This window comes from Mus pahari, chromosome 8 (assembly GCF_900095145.1).
Source record: "Mus pahari chromosome 8, PAHARI_EIJ_v1.1, whole genome shotgun sequence".
NCBI lineage: Eukaryota > Metazoa > Chordata > Mammalia > Rodentia > Muridae > Mus > Mus pahari.
In genome coordinates this window covers 46,732,732-46,752,187 of record NC_034597.1, presented here as the reverse complement: position 1 = coordinate 46,752,187, position 19,456 = coordinate 46,732,732, and the positions used below count along the sequence as shown (strand labels likewise).

Genomic DNA, 19,456 nt, shown 5'->3' with positions numbered 1-19,456 from the left:
TTCAGCAGGCTCTAGGTATCAGGGCAGGTGCTGGTGGGAGTTCTAAGGCCTTAATACTTCCTGCTTGTTCGGGTATCTCAACCTCAGAGCTTCCAGAAAAGATGAAGACGAAGATGCACTAAATGATTGGCAGGCTGAGCATCCTGGGGAATTTGGTTGTCTGTCTTCTGCTGTCCTTAGTGCCAAATGCTGAGAGCTAAAGAGCGTAGCTTTGGGTTTTCCTGCTGAGGTGGCAGTGTGCCTGTCTGAGGAGGACTCCTTGTTCTCCCCTCTTTGGCTGAACTTTGAAGGAGGCTCTTGCTGCAGAAGGAGCCCCTGGGTTACCTTCTTTTTGGTAGCAGAAGATATCCTTTTCTCCCCAATAAAACTGGGTAGGTGGATCCCTAGTGTCTATATGTCTTGTCTATCATTACCTAAGATTCTCCCTCCTGGGTCTGAGAGCCTTGTTTTAAGTAGTAACAAATACTTCATTAGTAATGAAGGAGAGTTGAAACTACAAATGGCTCTGGGCAGTGGTGGTGCATGCCTGTGATCCCAGAACTTGGGAGGCAAAGGCAGGTAGAGCTCTATGAGTTCAAGGCCAGCCTGGTCTACAGATCGAGTTCCACACAACCAGGGCTACACAAACAAAACAAACAACAAAAAGGAGGAGGGGAGAAAAAAGAAAATAAGCAAACGACCATTTCCAATATCTAAAACTACATTCTGGGCAGTTTCACCTTTCGATTGGATTTGTCATAGTGTTGCGTATTGCTAAGGTTAAGAATCTGCCATCAATACCAGGTGTGGTAGCACATGCTTTTAATCACAGCACCCAAGGAGGCAAAGTCAAGCAGATCTCTGAATTCAGACTAGCCAGAGCTGCACAGCCAGGGTATACCTTGTCCCCCACCCCCACCCCAAAAATAGAAAGAAAAAGAAGGGAAACTTGATTACTTATCTTATAACCACACCGATAGACAGATATGGTGGCACCTGCCTGTAGTCCCAGCACTCTGGAGGCTAAGACAGGAGGATTGTGAGTTTCAGGCTAGTCTAAGCTACAGAGGGGGTTGTAGGATACTTGAAGGGGGGGGTGGGAAAGAGGGAAGAAAAAGGAAAGGGAGGAGGGAGAGGAGATCAGATCATAAGGAGCCAATCTGAGTCTTTCTCATTGCTTTGGCTCAGTTATGCCTCTAACAAGCTAGCCCCGTTTTCCTTTTGCAGGGATAAAAGTAGCTTTCTTTAATCCAGAACTAACAGTTCACTAGAGGGCTTGGCTTCAACACCGTTCCTTCGGTATCTAGGAGCTGTGGTTTAAGGAGCCCTGGGTCACTACCCTTCTTTCAGTAGTGGGTAAAGTGATACGGGAGAGAAAAGGTACCTAGAAGCCAGGCCCGTCCCGTTCCCTTTTGTTAACTCTGCTTTCCAATGAAAACTTTTACCCAAGTTAGGAGCAAGCACAGAACAGACAGAATGATGCCATTGTTTTGAACTGGAAATGGGCAGAGCCCAAGTCAACACAAAACTAATCCCCCTCCACTTCATCCCCCCCCTCCCCGTCCCATCTGCCATTAGAGAACAAAAATGTGAAATAAGAGCCTCAAACTCAGCCGGGCGGTGGTGGCGCACGCCTTTAATCCCAGCACTCGGGAGGCAGAGGCAGGCGGATTTCTGAGTTCGAGGCCAGCCTGGTCTACAGAGTGAGTTCCAGGACAGCCAAGGCAACACAGAGAAACCCTGTCTCAAAAAACCAACAAAACAAAAAAAAGTCTCAAACTCACAAACTTAGTTGGCACATAAAGCTTCCCCAAGTCAATTTCATTAACTGCCCAGGTGTCAAGAGTACTGGTTACAGGCTCTGGGCAGAAATCTATCCCTCCATAGTGGTCTCCACGAAGACTCTTGAGGAAAGAATGCCTTTGACCCTACATGGTGAAACTAATTAGGTTTATTTTATAGATAAGATTTTTTTTCCCCCAGTCTCTCTTGCTTTTTTTCCTTAGCCTCCTGCCTCAGCCACTTTCAGGTTGTGATTTCCAAGGATTGGTGCTGATTAGTGGAGCTGGCGGGTTGGTACATGGCCTCGAGCAGCCGGATTTCATTCGAAGGTTGCTCAGGCTGGAACTTGAGCATCCAGGGGTCCCTGAGGACATCTAGGATGGTGGCACGCTTGGTAGCTTGGCGTAGCATCTGGAGGATCAGGTTCTAGGGCAGGGGAGAGAGAGGGCTTGGCTGAGCTTGCCCCCCTTTGTGAGCACGGGCACTGAGCAGCAGGATCTAAGGAAGAAGCAGGATGGCCCATCGCACTACTCTGGTGAAAGGGGCTGGGGCCCTGGTTTTATGCTGGAGCCCTGCAAAAAAGAGAAGAGCTCCTTGCATAATCCCTTTTGCCCTAAAGGGATCATTGCTGGGACCTAATTACCAAGCATATTTAAGGTTTGAAGCTCAGTGGTTGACCCTCTTAAGGCCTTGCCACCACTTTAAGTAGGAGCTCTGGCATGGCAAAAGCCAACCTTGGGGGGAGAGTGTAGTTGGAAGGCCTAAATTTGGTATTTCCTTTCCCCTCTCCATGGGTCATCCCTAAGGCCTCAGCCCTCCTGGGGGAGCCAGCACCTTGCACTCCTGGGAGATGGTGAGGTTAGCTGGGAAAGTGACCTCCTTCTGGGTTTCTCTCAGCAGCTTCTTGAGATTGGTGTCATCAAAGGGCAGCCGTGCAATCACTAGAGTGTAGAGGATGACGCCCATGCTCCAGGTGTCAGACAGGAAAGGGTTGTAGGGCAAGCCTAGCAAGATCTCCGGGCAGGCGTAAGCAAAGCTACCACAGTAGGTCTGACTGAGGTGGGAAAGGCTGTTCATTTGGCGGTAAGAAGGGCTACTATGCACAGGCTGGCTAGAAGGCACCATCTTGGCGAAGCCAAAGTCCGATATCTTCACATTCTCCCGCTTGTCCAGCAACAGGTTCTCCAACTTTAAATCCCTACCAGCAGCAGAAAGGCTGGGGGTCAGGCTGGGGAGAGGGCTTAGTATTAGACCGGGAGCTGAAAGGAAGGGGTCAGAGGCTAGAGATGAGGACAGGACAAGTGGGAGCGAGATGTCTATGGGAAGCAAAGAGGAAGCAAAGCCATGGAGTTGTGAGCAGAGCCCAAAAGGGAGAGAGGATGGTACCTGAGGACCACTAGTTCACCATTGTGTATAAAGTGCTCACACAGTGGATACAAGTGTCCTTGACCAGATGATTACAATATGGTGAACAAATGGACCTAGATATTGAGAGAAGTCAAGAGAAAAGGACAGAAAATGGGCAATATGCATAAAACTCCCTTGAGATTCCCAAAGCCCAGTCCGGTGACTATCCTCACCGGTGCACGATGCCCTTGCTGTGCAGGTAGGCGATGCCCAAGGCCATCTGGGAGAACCACTTGCCAGCAAGGGTCTCAGCGCAGGCCCCATATCGTTGGATCCATTCGAGGACATCACCACCCTGAGCCAGCTCCAAAATGATGTATACTCGGGATGTGGTCTCAATGGCCTGATAGAAGTTGATGAGGTACTTGTGCCGTAGGACTTTCATTACCTGATCCCAAAAGAGGGTAGCATCAAACCTGGCAGCCTCCCACTGTGCTGGCCTTTCTCCACTCTCCCATTGCTACTTACTACTTCGAAACAGATTCAGTTGGTGTCTGGGTAAATCCCAGTTTGCATTTTTACTTGAGGGGACATTGGATAGTGACCTGAATGTTTGCACATAGGAAAGAGGATATGTGTGTGTGTGTGTGTGTGTGTGTGTGTGTTACAGAAGTTTCCTGTTTAAGACATTCAGTTCTGGTTTGGAGGTTTCTGGATCCACCCTTCCATAGTTACACCCCTAAGATACCTCAAGTAGCTTATTAATAAGCCTCAGCTCCCTTTCTGACCTGTATCTCACGTGGTAGGAACTTGTTCAGATAGTCTTCGGAGGCCTTCTTCTTCGAGATGATCTTGACAGCCACCATGACCTTCTGCTTTGTGTAGTAAGCCTCATACACAGTTCCATAGGAGCCATGGCCAATGACCTTGCCCACCTCATAACCATACTCCTCCATGACAGAGCGATAGGCTGGAGTGGCGGATGCTGTTTCTGAGGTGTCTCCCTTCCCCATGATGTTGGGCTTGCGCAGTGGGGAGCTTTGATACTTAGAAGCCTCTGTCTATGGAGAAGCCACCTTGAGCTTCTGAAGGGAGGGTACTGAAGTGAAGTTAGGGTCCCAGTGTTTACCAAGTCACACAAGGCTGGGATGCTGGGCTCGGCCCTTCACTAAGAACTTGGAAGGGGAAAGAAAAGAACATTCTTTTTGTCTTGGCTGGCTGTTGTTACTTCCATATCTTGGTTACAGAACTTCCAAGGTCTCAAGTTCCATACACCTTTATTCATCATTGGCCACAAAGCTTGAAATGAAGTGCAGTTCGGAACACATTCATTACAAAAGGCACTTTACACAACCGGGTAAGTCTCCCCTGTGGCCCCTTTAACATAAAGGGTATCTGTCATGTGGCAGATAATATGGAGAATATACTATGTTAAACTAATGAACAATATCCCCAGAGTACCCATGCTTCTATAATCCAGCGTGAGAAACATGTTAGGGTGTATACAGGACTGCAGTGTTGAAGCAAGGTCTGCATTCAGTCTTGACCTGCATTCTTGCTTTACATGGGATGCTCTGGGTTTTCCCATCCTTTTAGTCACTCTTCTAATGGAGCAGCATCAGTTTCCAGTTTTCAGTTTTGTCTTGTTTTCACTGTTGATTAAGCCTAGGTCCTGTGTATGCTAGGCCAGCACTCTACTATCAACCCACATCTCCCCAGCCCCTCTGTCTATGGGGAAATCAAAAGCTTACTTTTTTCAGACCCTCACATCCTCCCCTAGGGCTCTCACACACTCTTAAAGCTCTAGATTTCACATTTATTCTGATGGCTCCTTGTGCCAGTTCCACCCCAGATACTGGAGTTCAAGACTGTACCTATTTGCTTACTAAATATTACAGGAACATAACTTCTCTCTGCACCTTAAATTCATATCCCAAACTGAACTATTTCCTACTCTAAGACTTCCATGTTGTCCTGAACCCAGACATCAAAAATCACACCATCACTGTCTGCCTTGGTGCCTACATCCAATGTATTGTATCATCAAATCCTGTCTCTTTAACCTATTTTTTTCTTTTTTTTCCTTTTTTTATTATTATTATTTTCCTTATTTACATTTCAAATGTTATCCCGAAAGTTCCCTATACTCCCCTCCCCACCCTTGCTCCCCTACCCACCCACTCCCACTATTTGGCCCTGGCCTTCCCCTGTGCTGAGTCATATAAAGTTTGCAAGACCAAGGGGCCTTAACCTATTTTTTCATTCATAAAGCCCTTGAAGGGTCTAGAGAGATCACTCGGCAGTTAAGAGATCTTGCTGTTCAAACACAAAGACTGGGTTCAGTCCCAGCATCTACAAAAAAGCCAGGTGCAGCCCCAACCCTGAGTAAGGTGGACGCGAGAGCATCAATGGGGTTTGCTGACTTTCTCACCTACTTCACAAATGCCAACTTCAGATCCAATAAGACCCTGACCCAAAGGAACAAAGCAGAGTGATGGAGGACGTCTGATGTCCTCCTTTAGCTTCCATATGAATACAGGTGCATGTTCTTATACTCACAATTGCCCATACACCATACATATAAAAATAATGCATGTATATCTCTGTGCCCACTGCCATTCCCACTTAGCACAACCCTCTATCAATTAACTGGTCACTTGCAAGCCTGTTGCTCCCCTCCAGTTGATGCATTTCTGTGTGGACACGTGTGTCCACGCATGCAGAGGCCAGAGCAGGACATTGGGTGTTTTCCCGTCACACTTCCTTATAGCCTTGTGTGTGCCAATGAGCTGGAAGCTTGCCATTTTGGCTTATGTGGGTGGCCAGCGGGCTCCCTGCATCTACCTATCTCTACCACACAATTCTGGGGTTGCAAGTGCATGGGGTTTTTATGCGGGCAGGGGAAGCCATCTTGCTCACTGAGCCCTTTCCCTAACCTCACAGATCTGATTTTTATTTCCATTTAAGACTAAGTTGAGGCTAGAGACATGGCTCAGTGATGGAGAGTGCTTGCTGCTCTCAGAGAGATGCAGAGTTTGGTTCTCAGCACCCTCAGAGCAGCTCACAGGCACCTGCAACTCAGTTTCAGGGCAGCTGATACCCTCTTCTGGCCTCTATGGACTCTTAAAGAAATGAGGCGCACATAAACTCAAGCAGGCAAACACATAAATTAATCTAAAACAACTTATTATCTTCTGATTCTCAGGATCAAGTTAGTACCGTTACATCAGCCCTATGATAAACTTTGCCTCTCAAATTTTGCCTCTTGTTTTGTTCTTTTACCATGGGGTCTAGCATCTCAATATGTATCCTAGGCTGGTCTCAAAATTGAAATCCTCTTGGTTCTCAAATGTTACAGCTATGTACTTTTTGTTTGATTTGTGGATATTTCTCTCTCTCCCCCACCCCTCTCTTCCAGAAAGGGTATACTTATATATCCCAGGTTGGCCTTGAATTTTGAATTTCAGATCCTTCTGCCTTAGCCTCCCCACTAACCCCCTTAAGTGCCAGGGGTTGAATCTACAGCCTCTCACATGCCAGGCAAATGTCCTACATCTGAATCTATGAGCTATATGCCTGCTTTTTCTTCTTTTGACAGTATTACTTGACCATGCAGGCACCAAGCTTGCAATAGAGATTCATCTGGGCCTTCACAGCAGTGCAGATTGCCAGCCTGTGCCAGTTTAGCACCTTCTTCTCTTCCTCCTCTGGCAAGTACCTACTTCTCCTTCAGACTTAGGATTTCCTGATTTGCAAGGTCTCTGTTAGTCTTGGCTGGTCTTAAAACGTATCATTCTACTGCTTCGCCTCCCAAGTACTGGGATTATATGCACACATGGCCACAACTGGCCATAACTGCTTATCTCACATCACCCGCCCAATAGGTTATACAGAGTTCTCAAATGATGATGTTTGAGAAGCTGGGGCTGGAGAAGTCCTCAGTCAGTAAAGTACTTGCTTCATAAGCATCAGACCCTCAATTCGACTCCTAGCACCCGTGTAAGAAGCTGGTGTGCACTTGTGACCTCAGGGCTAGGGAAGGGAGCACGAGCAGGGAAAGCCCCAGTGTTCACTGGTCAGACAGCCTAGCCACATCAGAGAGCTCCAAGTTCCAGGGAGACAGCATGGGGAACCTCTAGCATCCATACACGTGTTTACACTCCTCTAATTCCAGCACTTGGGAGGTAATAGGCATATGATCTCAGTGAGTTCAAGGCCAGCCTGGTCTATATATACTGAGTTCCAGGCCAGCTAGGGCTACAAAGAACCTGTCAAACAAACAAAAATCTCAGGTAAGAATGTGGACTCTACATTATAGAGAGGGAAGCTAGAAACAAAGCAGAGGCTGGGGGGGGGGGGCTGCAAGTCTCAGTTGAAAGGAAGAACAAGTTTAGGGAGTGACCGAGTGAGAAGTGTAGTGTCTTAGGGTTTCTATTGCTGTGATAAAATACCATAACCACAAGGAACTTGGGGAGGAAAGGGTTCGTACATTGTACAGCTTGTAGTTCATAATTCAGGGAACTCAGGGGGAAACTCAAGGGAGGAAACCAGAAGTAGAAACTGCTGTGGAGGCCATGGAGGAGCGCTACTACTGGCTGGCTCCCCATGGCTTGTTCAGCCTCTTTTCTTTAGTTCCCAATACCTTAGCCCAGCAACTTCTCCCACAGTGAGTGGGCCCTCCTATATCATAAGATCAAGAAAATGTACAACAGGTTTGTCCACAGGTCCATCTGGTAGAGGCATCTTCTCAACCGAGGTTCCTTCTTCCCAAATAACTCTAGCTTGTGGCAAGTTCACATAAAACCAGCCAGCACAGGCAGGAAGGTATGGTCAGTTCTTATATGACTTTGGGTGGCAAACTTGGGCATGACTGGTGCATGCCTGGAATCTGAGCACTCAGGAGGCAAAGGTAAGAGGATTGCTAAGTTGGTTTCTACTTGTTGTGAGGTTCGCAAGCATGTGGGGGTTAGAGGATGCTGGGTGGCTTCCACTGTTGTGTTGTTTTTCTATTGCTGTGATAAAACACCAGGACCAAGGCAACTTATAGAAAAGTTTATTGGCATTGTATTCCAGAGGGTCATGTGCTGAACTGCGAGAGGAAGTTGAGCAGACTCAGAGCCTGCTCCAGCACTATAAGTATCACTCTCAAACAAGGCCATACCTCCTGAAACGCGGCCACCAAGTGTGAACCAAAACTTTGAATGCCTGAAACAATGTGGGGCCTTTCATTCAAATCATAACCTGGGATGTTTTCGTTTGCTTTGAGATAGGGTCTCAAAGCCGGAACATCTTCCAATATAAATGATTACACCATAACTGACTTGTCAGGTCCCAGTGTGACCCTGCTGGCACCGCAGGTCCAATGTCTATTGGAATTCAGCTCTACAACCTGGTACGATTCAAGAACTGCCCAGAGTACATCACAGTTAAGGAGATGCACCCCAGTACTGCTCATCAATGTGCATTAACCAACTCTGGATACGAGGTTTGGTAACAAACCGGTAATCTCTCATCACAAATAGAAGGTATACCAATTTGTTCAAGGAACATATTTTAAGCCACCCAGTATATACAAGAACCCTGCTAAATTCTGAAGATAAAAAGAGGATAGATTAGTCTCCTCGGAAGAAGTCTGAAATTATGAGAGACACATGAGATCCACCAGCACAGTGAGATGAAGTGATACAAACAAATGTGGAAGGAGAGGTACAGAAAGGACTTCCCTGAAAAATGTCGTCTGCTCTGTTCAGAGAGCGGAGTTCTCTAGTCAGGTAGGTAGGGAAAGGCAGAGAGCAGTATACACAGGGAGAATATTAGGCTTAAGAAATGACATCCAGGGCTGGTGAGATGGCTCAGCGGTTAAGAGCACCAACTGATCTTCCAGAGGTCCTGAGTTCAATTTCTAGCAACTACATGATGGCTCACAACTAACTGTAATGGAATCTGATGCCCTCTTCTGGTGTGTCTGGAGAGTGACTCACATATATAAAATAAATCTAAGAAAAAAAGAAAGGAAGGAAGAAAGAGAAATGACATCCAGGAAGGAAGGAAGGAAGGAAGGAAGGAAGGAAGGAAGGAAGGAAGGAAGGAAGGANAGGAAGGAAGGAAGGAAGGAAGGAAGGAAGGAAGGAAGGAAGAAAGAAAGAAAGAAAGAAAGAAAGAAAGAAAGAAAGAAAGAAAGAAAGAAAGAAGGAAAGAAAAATGACATCCAGTATTTCTATGTGAACCCTGAGTATTCCAGAAAGTTAGTATACCTGGAGAAGCATCAGAGTAAGGTCTCGTGTTAAGGTATTTTCTACTCTATGTTGTCATGGTCAAAGTTTATTATACATAAAATCGGAGCTTGTCAAAAGAAAAAAAAAATCAGTGGAGAGGACTCAATAGTTAAAGGGAACTTTGTGCTTGCTCTTCCAAGATCCTGGGTTTAGTTCCTAGCATCCACACTCGGCAACATGTAACCCCCTCTAACTCAAGCTACAGAGGAACCAACATCCTCTTCTGGCCTCCTTGGGCACCCCCACATCTGTGGCATACATACACAATTGTTTTAGAGCTAGATAGATATGAAGAGGGAGAAATAAAAACAAACAAATGTAGCACAGTGGTTCACCCTTAGAGCCCTTGCTGAAGCAAGAGGCTCTAGGTCTGAGGCAAGATGAGGCTGCAGAAACCTGTCTCAATAAACCCTCCATCTAACCAACCACAGAGCCTGCTGCTCAGCCCCTTCTGTTCCACAGTCCTTCCAGAAGCACTTTGAAAAATGGTCCTGGAGGAAGGTGGATCCGAGACTAGCCAGATGATTGACACGAAAGAGTATGGGGCCTCTACATCAAGAAAATGATGGAAAACAAACATAGATAATCAGGAAACAAATCAAGGGAGCTTGTGATTTGAGAGGTGCTGATAGAAGCTTTGATTTCTAGCTTCACTGGGTAGGTCATCACAAGATAACTCCAAAGCATTTTTTTTTTTTGAACTAGTATTTATCTTTTTTTTTTTTTCAATTTTTTATTAGATATTTTCTTCATTTATATTTTAAATGCTATCCCTAAAGTCCCCTATACCCTCCCCCTGCCCTGCTCCCCTACCCACCCACTCCCAACTCCAAAGCATCTTAAGTTATTCCTAACCACAGAACTCAATCAGGCCTGCCTCTGTAACGCAAGCTTTGCACACTTGCAGTCCCAGCTACTCGCGAAACTGAGGCAGGGCTACTGCTTCAGCTGCAGTTCCACGGCCAGTCAGGCAACACAGCAAGACTCTGTCTGTCTTGAGGAGGGCAAAGGGGACAAAAGCCACTGTGTCTGCCTCAAGCCCAGCTTCCTAGAATCTCACAGCTTCAGGTCAGTGGGTGGATCAGAAAAGAACAGTCGTAGGAGTGGGGGAAAAGAATGGCCGCTTGTGATTTGGCTCAGTAGTTGCTCCCGCTAGAATAGAAAAACTGAAGTCAGCTTCCTTCCGTTTCCTCCCAAGTTGCCAAGTGAAAGCCACTGTTCAGAAGAACAGAGCCCCTTCACAACAGCTGAGCCAGACAAAAGTAAGGTTTTCAAAGAAACCTGAAAAATTAGGGAGAAGCCCAAACGTCCCACAGACATACTTGGGAACACAATGGCGGAAGTGAGGTACGGTGGTACCTGTAAGCTCTGAAACACTGAAGACGGAGACTCAAAAGACCCCAGGTTCGAGGTCTGCAGGGATTCCACATTAAAAAAACAAAACACCGCCGGGCAGTGATGGCGCACGCCTTTAATCCCAGCACTCGGGAGGCAGAGGCAGGCGGATTTCTGAGTTCGAGGACAGCCTGGTTTACAAAGTGAGTTCCAGGACAGCCAGGGCTATACAGAGAAACCCTGTCTCGAAAAACAAAAAAACCCAAAAACCCAAAACCTACTTCCGATCAAAAACCGCGCTGTCAACCCGCATAACTAGCGGGGCGAAATGGCAAACTGTAGGTGCACCTCACCCAGCTCCCGCATGTTTGTTGCCAACAATGACCGGTCCGTGCCTCCAGAAAGCCTCGGAGGGGCACCTTTACCACGGTGTTGGAGGCCACAGGTCCCGGGCGTGGGAACGCAGCACAAAGCCCCGCCCCGCCCAGGTTAGGGACAACTTTCCGCGTCCGGGCCGACCTCGACAGCCCGGGGGCGGCCGCTCCCCAGCCGTCTCTCTCCATCCTAGGGAGGACAGCCCAGCCGCACGAGACCCGTGGGGAGCCGCCCGCGACACGCCGGCGAGCATCGCGGAGCTCCGGGCTCAGGAGAGGAGCCTTCCCGCCTTCCCGGAGCTGAGGTCCCCGTCGGCGAAGGCGGAAGTGGTAAGACTGACGTGTCCGGGCTGCGGTGCTGCTCGCCGGGACGACCACCAGCATCGCTCGGTGGCTCGGGGAGCGAGCTTCGTGGAATCCGTGGCGGGGCCGGATTGCGGGCGAACCAGAGCTCCTCGAGGAGCATTTGAATGAGCCGAGTGCGGACGCGGGCGACGTGGCAGCAGCCGCGGCAATCAGGCGCAGCGGCGGACAACCCGGAGGAGGTCCGTCGTCGGGTCCTCGGCAAGCCTACCGCTCCGGCGCCGCTGTCTGGAAGAGCCGGGCAGAAGCCCAAGGGCAGCTACGGGGCCCTGTGAGGCCACTGGCGCCTCTTTGGCCAGCCGGTACCTCGCAGTGAGGACCCCGGAGCTGCGGCGAGTGCCCCTTCCGGAGCAGCGAGCCCGCCGGGCGTTGCTATAGAAACGGGTTGGCACGCGCAGCCCCGGGCCGGGGAGGCCTAGAGGCGTGAACCCTAGGTTGGGAGTACTATTGAGTGCACGCCAGACCCCGTCTTTGGGACAGAAGTTCTGTGGTTTGGGGATCGGGAGGCCGAAGGGAGGAGGTGGAGCCAATGGGCACTTGAGAGACCCGACCCGGGGCATCATGATTTGATTCCTAGTTTCTGTAACCACGGGATTCCCCCAACAGGTTCTGCTGCCTTAAGGATGACAGTCCTAGGGTACCCTCGAAGTTGGAGCTGCCATTGTTTGCCAGTCCTGATACTGTTGCTGGGCACGGGCCATGGGCCATGGGTGGAAGGTGTCACACACTACAAGCCCGGCGACCCTGTCATTCTATATGTCAACAAAGTGGGACCCTACCATAACCCTCAGGAAACTTACCACTACTATCAGCTTCCAGTCTGCTGTCCTGAGAAGATCCGCCACAAAAGTCTTAGTTTGGGTGAAGTTCTGGATGGGGACCGAATGGCCGAATCTTTGTACGAGATCCGCTTTCGGGAGAATGTGGAGAAGAGAATTCTGTGTCACATGCAGCTCAGTTCTGCACAGGTCAGCCACTCTCCACATTAGGTGTCACTCAGCCCTCCTTGTCAGGGACTAAGGATGCCTTGCATCTATGGTACCTTTATGGAAATTATGTTTGGACTCCAACCACAACCCCATGTACTTGCTTAGATGATCTGAACTGACTTTTCAAGATTACATGGATCCAGAGATGCAGAGCGGGAGCTTAGAGCCAGAGGCTCTTCGCTCTCAGTAATAGGTTCCTGACTCCTGTGCAAGTCTCCTCTTGTACATGCCTCTGGCTCTTTCTCGGCTTTTTTTTTTTTTTTTTTTTTTTTTTCTTTTTAGCCTTCCCTGTTACTTTTTTTTTTCTTTAGCAAATTTTGGAACTTCTTAATTCCAGTCTTTTTATACTTTGCTCCATTTATTTTTCTGAGACTTTATCCTAGCAAAGAGATACTTGTTCTTTTTGGGGGCTAATATACCAGCATTAGTCAGTGAGTCTCAGTGGGAAACAGTTTTGTGCCTAGGTACTTTGGCAATGTATAAAGACATTTGGCTTGGTTGGTTTAGGGTTTGTTCTTGTTTTGATTGTTGAGATAAGGTTTTACTATGTAGCCCAGGCTAGCCTCAAACCCAATAGTAACTTTCTAAGTGCTGGGATAACAGGTTTGTTCTATACCAGATCCTTACCCACCAACTAAGATAGGGTTTCTTTATGTAACAACAGCCCTGGATGTCCTGGAACTCACTCTGTAGACTAGGATGGCCTTGAACTCACAGATATTTACCTGCTTCTGCCTCCCCAGTCCTGGGACTAAAGGCGTGCACCACCGTAGCCCATCTTGGAAATAATTTTGATTGTCACATTTCAGTGGTACTATTGGTATTAGTGTGTAAGGATCAAGGATGCTGACCCCTGCAATGCACAGATCAGTATCTCCCTACAACACAGAATTAGCCAAACCAAAATAGGAGTACCACCAAGTTTTCAAAACACTGTTTTAACTCTGAGAGGCTTTGTGTAACTGACTTCTGGCTTATTCTTTATAGGTGGAACAGCTGCGCCAGGCCATTGAGGAATTGTATTACTTTGAGTTTGTGGTAGATGATTTGCCAATCCGTGGTTTTGTGGGCTACATGGAAGAGAGTGGCTTCCTGCCACATAGCCACAAGATAGGCCTTTGGACACATTTGGACTTCCATCTAGAATTCCATGGAGATCGAATTATATTTGCCAATGTTTCGGTGCGGGACGTCAAGCCCCACAGCTTGGATGGGCTGCGGTCTGATGAATTACTGGGCCTTACTCACACTTACAGTGTGCGCTGGTCTGAGACGTCAGTGGAGCATCGGAGTGATAGGCGCCGAGGTGATGATGGAGGTTTCTTTCCTCGAACCCTGGAAATCCATTGGTTGTCCATCATCAACTCCATGGTGCTTGTGTTTTTACTGGTGGGTTTTGTGGCTGTTATTCTAATGCGTGTGCTTCGAAATGACCTGGCTCGGTACAACCTAGACGAAGAGACCAGCTCTGGAGGCTCTAGTGATGACTTTGACCAGGGTGATAATGGCTGGAAAATTATCCATACAGATGTCTTCCGCTTCCCTCCATACCGTGGTCTGCTCTGTGCTGTGCTTGGTGTGGGCGCTCAGTTCCTGGCCCTTGGCACTGGTGAGGGGATATGAATTGCTCTCAGAGGGTAGCAGATAGGTCATTAGAAAAGTTCAGTGGATTTCCTCTTCTGTTCAAGGTGAGAGAGAAAAACCTAAGGGACTTGGTAGCTCTAGTGCAGATGTATGTGGGTTTTCCTGATTTGAGTAGAACTAGGAAAATCACTTGAGGGACCTGGGTTAAGGGGGATGATTTCTCTGACATGGAGAAGAGGTGTAGGTGAGACCTAACTTGAGCTTTCCACTACTACCTTATAGGCATTATTGTCATGGCGTTGCTGGGCATGTTCAACGTGCACCGCCATGGGGCCATTAACTCAGCAGCGATCTTGTTGTATGCCCTGACCTGCTGCATCTCTGGTTATGTGTCGAGCCACTTCTACCGGCAAATTGGAGGCGAGCGTTGGGTATGGAACATCATTCTTACCACCAGCCTCTTCTCTGGTAAGAACTTCTCCCTTTTATTGTGGGTCTGCCTAAACTTAGTAACTAAGAACACATCACGGGTCCTGGGGCAGAATCACAGTACAGGGACCATAAGGAGAAGCTTTTAATACTTATGTTTACAAGTGTTTTGCCTGCATGTGCAACACATGTAACATGCACAACATTGTGCGGTTCATGCATATAGTCCCTATGGTAGCTTATGGAACCCTGGAACTGGAGTTAACAGATGGTTGTAAGCCACCATGCAGGTGCTGGGAACTAAACCCGGATCCTAGTAAAAATAGCAAAAAATAGTAAAAATAGCAAGTGCTTTTAACCACTGAGCTTTCTCTCCAGCCCCTGGGTGGGATGGGGGTAGGGGTAGGGTCAAAAGACAATCCATCAAAAAGAATCTATTTCTTTATCTTAGACAGGATCTTGACCTATACAGTCCTATATAGTCCAGGCTGTCTTTGAGTTTATGATCTTCCAATTTAACATCTTGAGTACTGCGACTATAACCCAGGAAAATACCTATTTCTTTTTGAATAGTTAAAAGTTGTTGCCGGGCATGGTGGCACACTCGGGAGGCAGAGGCAGGCAGATTTCTGAGTTCGAGGCTAGCCTGGTCTACAGAGTGAGTTCCAGGACAGCCAGGGCTACACAAAGAAACCCTGTCTCGAAAGACCAAAAAAAAAAAAGTTGTTAAGTGGGGCAAAGTGGCTAGACACTCACTGGTTAGCATTTGATACGTTCCCCCCCCCCCATTTAGTCTGCACAGTAGCCATTTGACATAGTTAATGTAGTCCCCATTGCACATGATGAGGAAGCTAAACTAGGATAGGGTCTCACTGTGGAGCCCACGTGAGCCTTTAGCTTTGTTAGAGGCCTGCCCCAGTCTCCCAGGTTCTGGGGTTCTGGGTGTACATCACCATGCCTGGGCATCAGCCATTTGCGTGTATGTGCTCAAGTGCTTGTGCAAATGTGAGATTGTATGAGTGGAAACCAGAGGGCCACCTCAGGTATGATCCCTCAGACATTGTCTACCTCTTCTGAGAGAAGATCTCTCATTAGCCAAATAGTAAAGACTGGGGTGCTTGGCTGACAGGCTTCAGTGATGTCTCCACTGCCCCGATGCTGAGATTACAAGCATGTGAGCCAGGCATGGTGGAGCACATCTTTAATCCCAGTACTCAAGAGACAAGTGGATCTCTCTGAGTTCCAGGCCACTCTGGTCTACATCTTGAGTTCTAGGATAGTTAGGGTTACTTAGACCCTGCCCCCCCCCCCCAAAAAAAAAAAAGCATGAACCACTATCCCTAGCTTTTTTCAGGGGAAATCTGGGAATGGAACCTAGGTCCTCGTGACTGTAAGGCAAGCATTTTATCACCGGAGCCAACAGTCCCTCAGACATGCTTTCATTTGGTATGTGTACATACGTACCTGCGTAGGCTTGCGTGTGTGCTGTGTATGCACGCGCATTTGGAAGGCAGAGGTCAGTAGCAGGTCCTCCTCAGTAGCTTCCCTTACCCTTCGAGGCAGAGTGTCTCGCTGAAGTTAGAGCTCACTGCATTAGCTAGACCTGATGACCGGTGAGCCGTAAGGATCCTCCTGTCTCTTGCCCTCCGTCTACTGTGGTTGTGAGCTCTGGCCACCAATGTTTCTTATTTTTGTTGTCTTTAATGAGAATGTTGGGGACCCAACTTGGATCCTCATGCTTTCATGGGGGAAGGGCTGACTGAACCATTCCCTCAACCCTCCTAAATAGAATTCTTCAATTTATTTTTTGATACTCTTTTTATTTTGGAGGTAGGTTCATTCTGGCCTTCAAACCAGTATACCTTTTCAAAGTCAGTTGTAGTTTTATATTCTGAACCTTGTTATTTCCAATCTGATATGTTTGACTTATATCCCATCCCATTTATATATTTGAAGCGTGGCTTTCTGATAACAAGTACTTAACCCAAATGACTGTTTTATGCTAGAATTATCAGTGCCATGGCAAGACAGGTTTCTGTAGACAGATGGATTTGTATCACTCTTGGACTGTAATGACGCAACTGTCTTAAATTTTTTTCTTTTTTAGATTTATTTATTGTATGTAAGTACACTGTAGCTGTCTTCAGACACTCCAGAAGAGGGCATCAGATTTCATTATGGATGGTTGTGAGCCACCATGTGGTTGCTAGGACTTGAACTCAGGACCTTTGGAAGAGCAGTCGGCGCTCTTAACCACTGAACCATCTCGCCAGCCCAACTGTCTTAATTCTTGATGGCATTGGGTTGGGGAATGGTGTTTGAAAAATAAAGAACAAAGAATAAACACACACAAGGGCAATGAGCTATAAAAGGGTCAAAGTGGATTCAGTCAACTCTGGCCATCTGGGAGCATAGGTGGGCCCTGTAAGTGGCAGGCTACTTCATCCCTTTCCCCTTTAGGTCCAGTCAGAATGGGGTGTCACAGGGATGTTGCTCCTACTGCTGACCCTCCCTCCTGCAGTGCCTTTCTTCCTGACCTGGAGTGTGGTGAACTCAGTGCACTGGGCCAACGGTTCGACACAGGCTCTGCCGGCCACAACCATCCTGCTGCTGCTGACAGTCTGGCTGCTGGTAGGTTTTCCTCTCACTGTCATTGGCGGCATCTTCGGGAAGAACAACGCTAGTCCCTTTGATGCACCTTGTCGCACGAAGAATATCGCCCGGGAGATCCCGCCCCAGCCCTGGTACAAGTCTACTGTCATCCACATGACTGTTGGTGGCTTCCTGCCTTTCAGGTATCCTCACTTTGTACCATGGCTATCCACTCTTGGAGGGTTTGGTTTGGTTTGGTTTTGGACACTAAAGGGTTGTTTATTTTGTTTTCTGTTTGTTTATTTATTTATTTATTTTTTCGAGACAGGGTTTCTCTGTATAGCCCTGGCTGTCCTGGAACTCACTTTGTAGACCAGGCTGGCCTTGAACTCAGAAATCCGCCTGCCTCTCTGCCTCCCGAGTGCTGGGATTAAAGGCGTGCGCCACCACGCCCAGCTTGTTTTCTTTTTTTGAGGCAGTCTCATAAGGCTCATGGGCACTCGGAGGTAGAGGCGGGTAGATCTCTATTTTTTTTTTTTTTAAGATTTATTTATTTATTTATTATATGTAAGTACACTGTAGTTGTCTTCAGACACTCCAGAAGAGGGCGTCAGATCTCGTTACAGATGGTTGTGAGTCACCATGTGGTTGCTGGGATTTGAACTCAAGACCTATTGAAAGGGCATTCGGTGCTCTTAGCTGCTGAGTCATCTCCCCAGCTCCTGGGATCTATAAATTTGAGATCAGCATGGTCTACAGAGTTCCAGGATAACCAGAGCTACAGAGAAATCCTGTCTTGGAAAAAAAAAAAAAAACCTTAAAGTTGTCCCGCCTTGGGTGCGGGCCCCCACACCTTGCATTCAGCAGGGTTTTGATTCACCTTTGCCTTTCCCTGCTTTCTCGATACCATAACCCAGTAATAATCCTCAGCTCAGCCAAAGCACAGAATCAGGAATGAGCTTCAGCTAGTTCACATGAGCGCTTCACTGTGAAGCTCTTTCACCCAGCAAACTGAAAGTAATTAAGTGGGCTTAAGCCTTGTACTGGAGCTTATAGAACGGCATTTCTAAGTTTACAGGCACGGAGAGCTTAAGACCTATGTGTTTTCTCATTCAGTTTGTTACGTACCTTTTAAACAATACAGAAGAAAGTAAACAACACAGTATCTGCCCCCCCCCCCTTCTTTCTTACTCCCGTTATCTAGTAGTGGAGTGTGCTTAGGGCCTCATGCATCCTTTGGCAAGCACTGTTCTGAGCCACATCCCAGCCCTTTTTTACCTTTCATTTTAGATAGTCTTAAGTTTTCCAGGCTGGCCTTGAACTTGCTTTTTAACCTGGATTGACTTTGAACTTGGCAATCCTCCTGCCTCAGCCTCCCAAATAGTAGTATTATAGATGTATGTCACCTACTCTAGTTAAGATCGCTGCTTTCAGCCTGTCAGGGAAGATGTTCATGAAACGAGAGGAACTAATAAAGGAAGCTAGTAGGGGCACAAGCCCCCTGGAGCTGCCTAAGCTACGGGAAGATGTGGCTGAGTTTGGCTTAGCGTGCTGTGGCTGTGCGCAGAGCTTTAATGACGTCCATTGTCTTTTCTCTTCACAGCGCCATCTCCGTGGAGCTCTACTACATCTTTGCCACAGTCTGGGGTCGAGAGCAGTACACACTGTACGGCATCCTCTTCTTTGTCTTCGCCATCCTGCTGAGTGTGGGGGCCTGCATCTCCATTGCGCTCACCTACTTCCAGCTGTCTGGGGAAGACTACCGCTGGTGGTGGCGATCCGTGCTGAGCGTGGGCTCCACCGGCCTCTTCATCTTCCTCTACTCAGTTTTCTACTATGCCCGACGCTCTAACATGTCCGGGGCAGTACAGACAGTCGAGTTCTTTGGCTACTCTTTACTGACTGGCTATGTCTTCTTCCTCATGCTGGGCACCATCTCCTTTTTTTCTTCTTTAAAGTTCATCCGTTATATCTATGTTAACCTCAAGATGGACTGAGTTCTGAGTGACAGAACTCTGGCTCTCTCCTCCTTTCATCATGCCCCATTGATTTCACTTACTTGATAGCTTCTCTTCTGACCGAATTGTGTGACGGCATTGTCGCCTTCCTTCCCTCTTAAGAGAGGACCTGGAAATTAAAAATCTCTATTATATAAGGAATATATATATATATTTGAACTTTTTAAGTTGTCTTACGTTTTGGTCCTGATTTTTTTTTCTTTTTACAATTATTAAAATAAAATTTATTAAGAAAAAGGATCCTGTAGTTGGAAGTTTTGGTCTAGTTATAGAAACCCGAGGCCTGTTGTCAATGCAAGGTTGTTATGAAAAACGCGAGCCCGCTACTGCCACACAAACTCAGGACTCTGGGGACTGTGGGCACAGGGAAACCACAGTGCCGAGGCTCT

General features: G+C 47.5%; 2 protein-coding genes across 8 annotated transcripts; one reads left to right on the top strand and one right to left on the bottom strand.

Moving 5' to 3' along the window:
• Positions 1-1,908: 1,908 nt before the first annotated feature.
• On the bottom strand, positions 1,909-4,338 carry Tssk4 (testis specific serine kinase 4). 3 transcript variants are annotated; one of them, XM_021203768.2, is made up of 4 exons: positions 3,897-4,338; positions 3,342-3,556; positions 2,596-2,989; positions 1,909-2,187 (listed from the first exon to the last, which is right to left on the bottom strand). In XM_021203768.2, exons 1-4 carry the CDS (start codon positions 4,119-4,121, stop codon positions 2,005-2,007), a joined length of 1,017 nt encoding a protein of 338 aa, XP_021059427.1. In that variant the 5' UTR covers positions 4,122-4,338; the 3' UTR covers positions 1,909-2,004. The 3 variants fall into 3 exon arrangements, with proteins under 3 accessions (XP_021059427.1, XP_021059430.1, XP_021059428.1); XM_021203771.1 differs by having other exon boundaries at positions 1,909-2,333; positions 3,897-4,286; XM_021203769.2 differs by having other exon boundaries at positions 1,916-2,187; positions 2,596-2,959.
• A 6,885-nt stretch (positions 4,339-11,223) lies between these two features.
• On the top strand, positions 11,224-19,309 carry Tm9sf1 (transmembrane 9 superfamily member 1). Of its 5 annotated transcripts, none has more exons than XM_021203056.1 (6): positions 11,224-11,637; positions 12,062-12,423; positions 13,432-14,053; positions 14,311-14,496; positions 16,979-17,252; positions 18,653-19,309. In XM_021203056.1, the coding sequence occupies exons 2-6, from the start codon at positions 12,079-12,081 to the stop codon at positions 19,044-19,046; spliced, it is 1,821 nt and encodes a 606-aa protein (XP_021058715.1). In that variant the 5' UTR covers positions 11,224-11,637; positions 12,062-12,078; the 3' UTR covers positions 19,047-19,309. The 5 variants fall into 5 exon arrangements, with proteins under 5 accessions (XP_021058715.1, XP_029397702.1, XP_021058717.1 ...); XM_029541842.1 differs by having other exon boundaries at positions 11,266-11,422; XM_021203058.2 differs by lacking the exon at positions 11,224-11,637 and adding an exon at positions 11,663-11,757.
• Positions 19,310-19,456: the final 147 nt, after the last annotated feature.

Coding starts and splice junctions, on each gene's coding strand:
- Tssk4 (XM_021203768.2), bottom strand. CDS start 4,121: ATGGGGAAGGGAGACACCTCAGAAACAGCATCCGCCACTCCAGCCTAT. Junction 2,990..3,341: donor AGCAAGGGCATCGTGCACCG/GTGAGGATAGTC, acceptor CCCTCTCCCCAG/CCTGACCCCCAGCCTTTCTG. Junction 2,188..2,595: donor CCATCTCCCAGGAGTGCAAG/GTGCTGGCTCCC, acceptor CCCCTGCCCTAG/AACCTGATCCTCCAGATGCT.
- Tm9sf1 (XM_021203056.1), top strand. CDS start 12,079: ATGACAGTCCTAGGGTACCCTCGAAGTTGGAGCTGCCATTGTTTGCCA. Junction 12,424..13,431: donor TGCAGCTCAGTTCTGCACAG/GTCAGCCACTCT, acceptor TATTCTTTATAG/GTGGAACAGCTGCGCCAGGC. Junction 14,054..14,310: donor GTTCCTGGCCCTTGGCACTG/GTGAGGGGATAT, acceptor ACTACCTTATAG/GCATTATTGTCATGGCGTTG.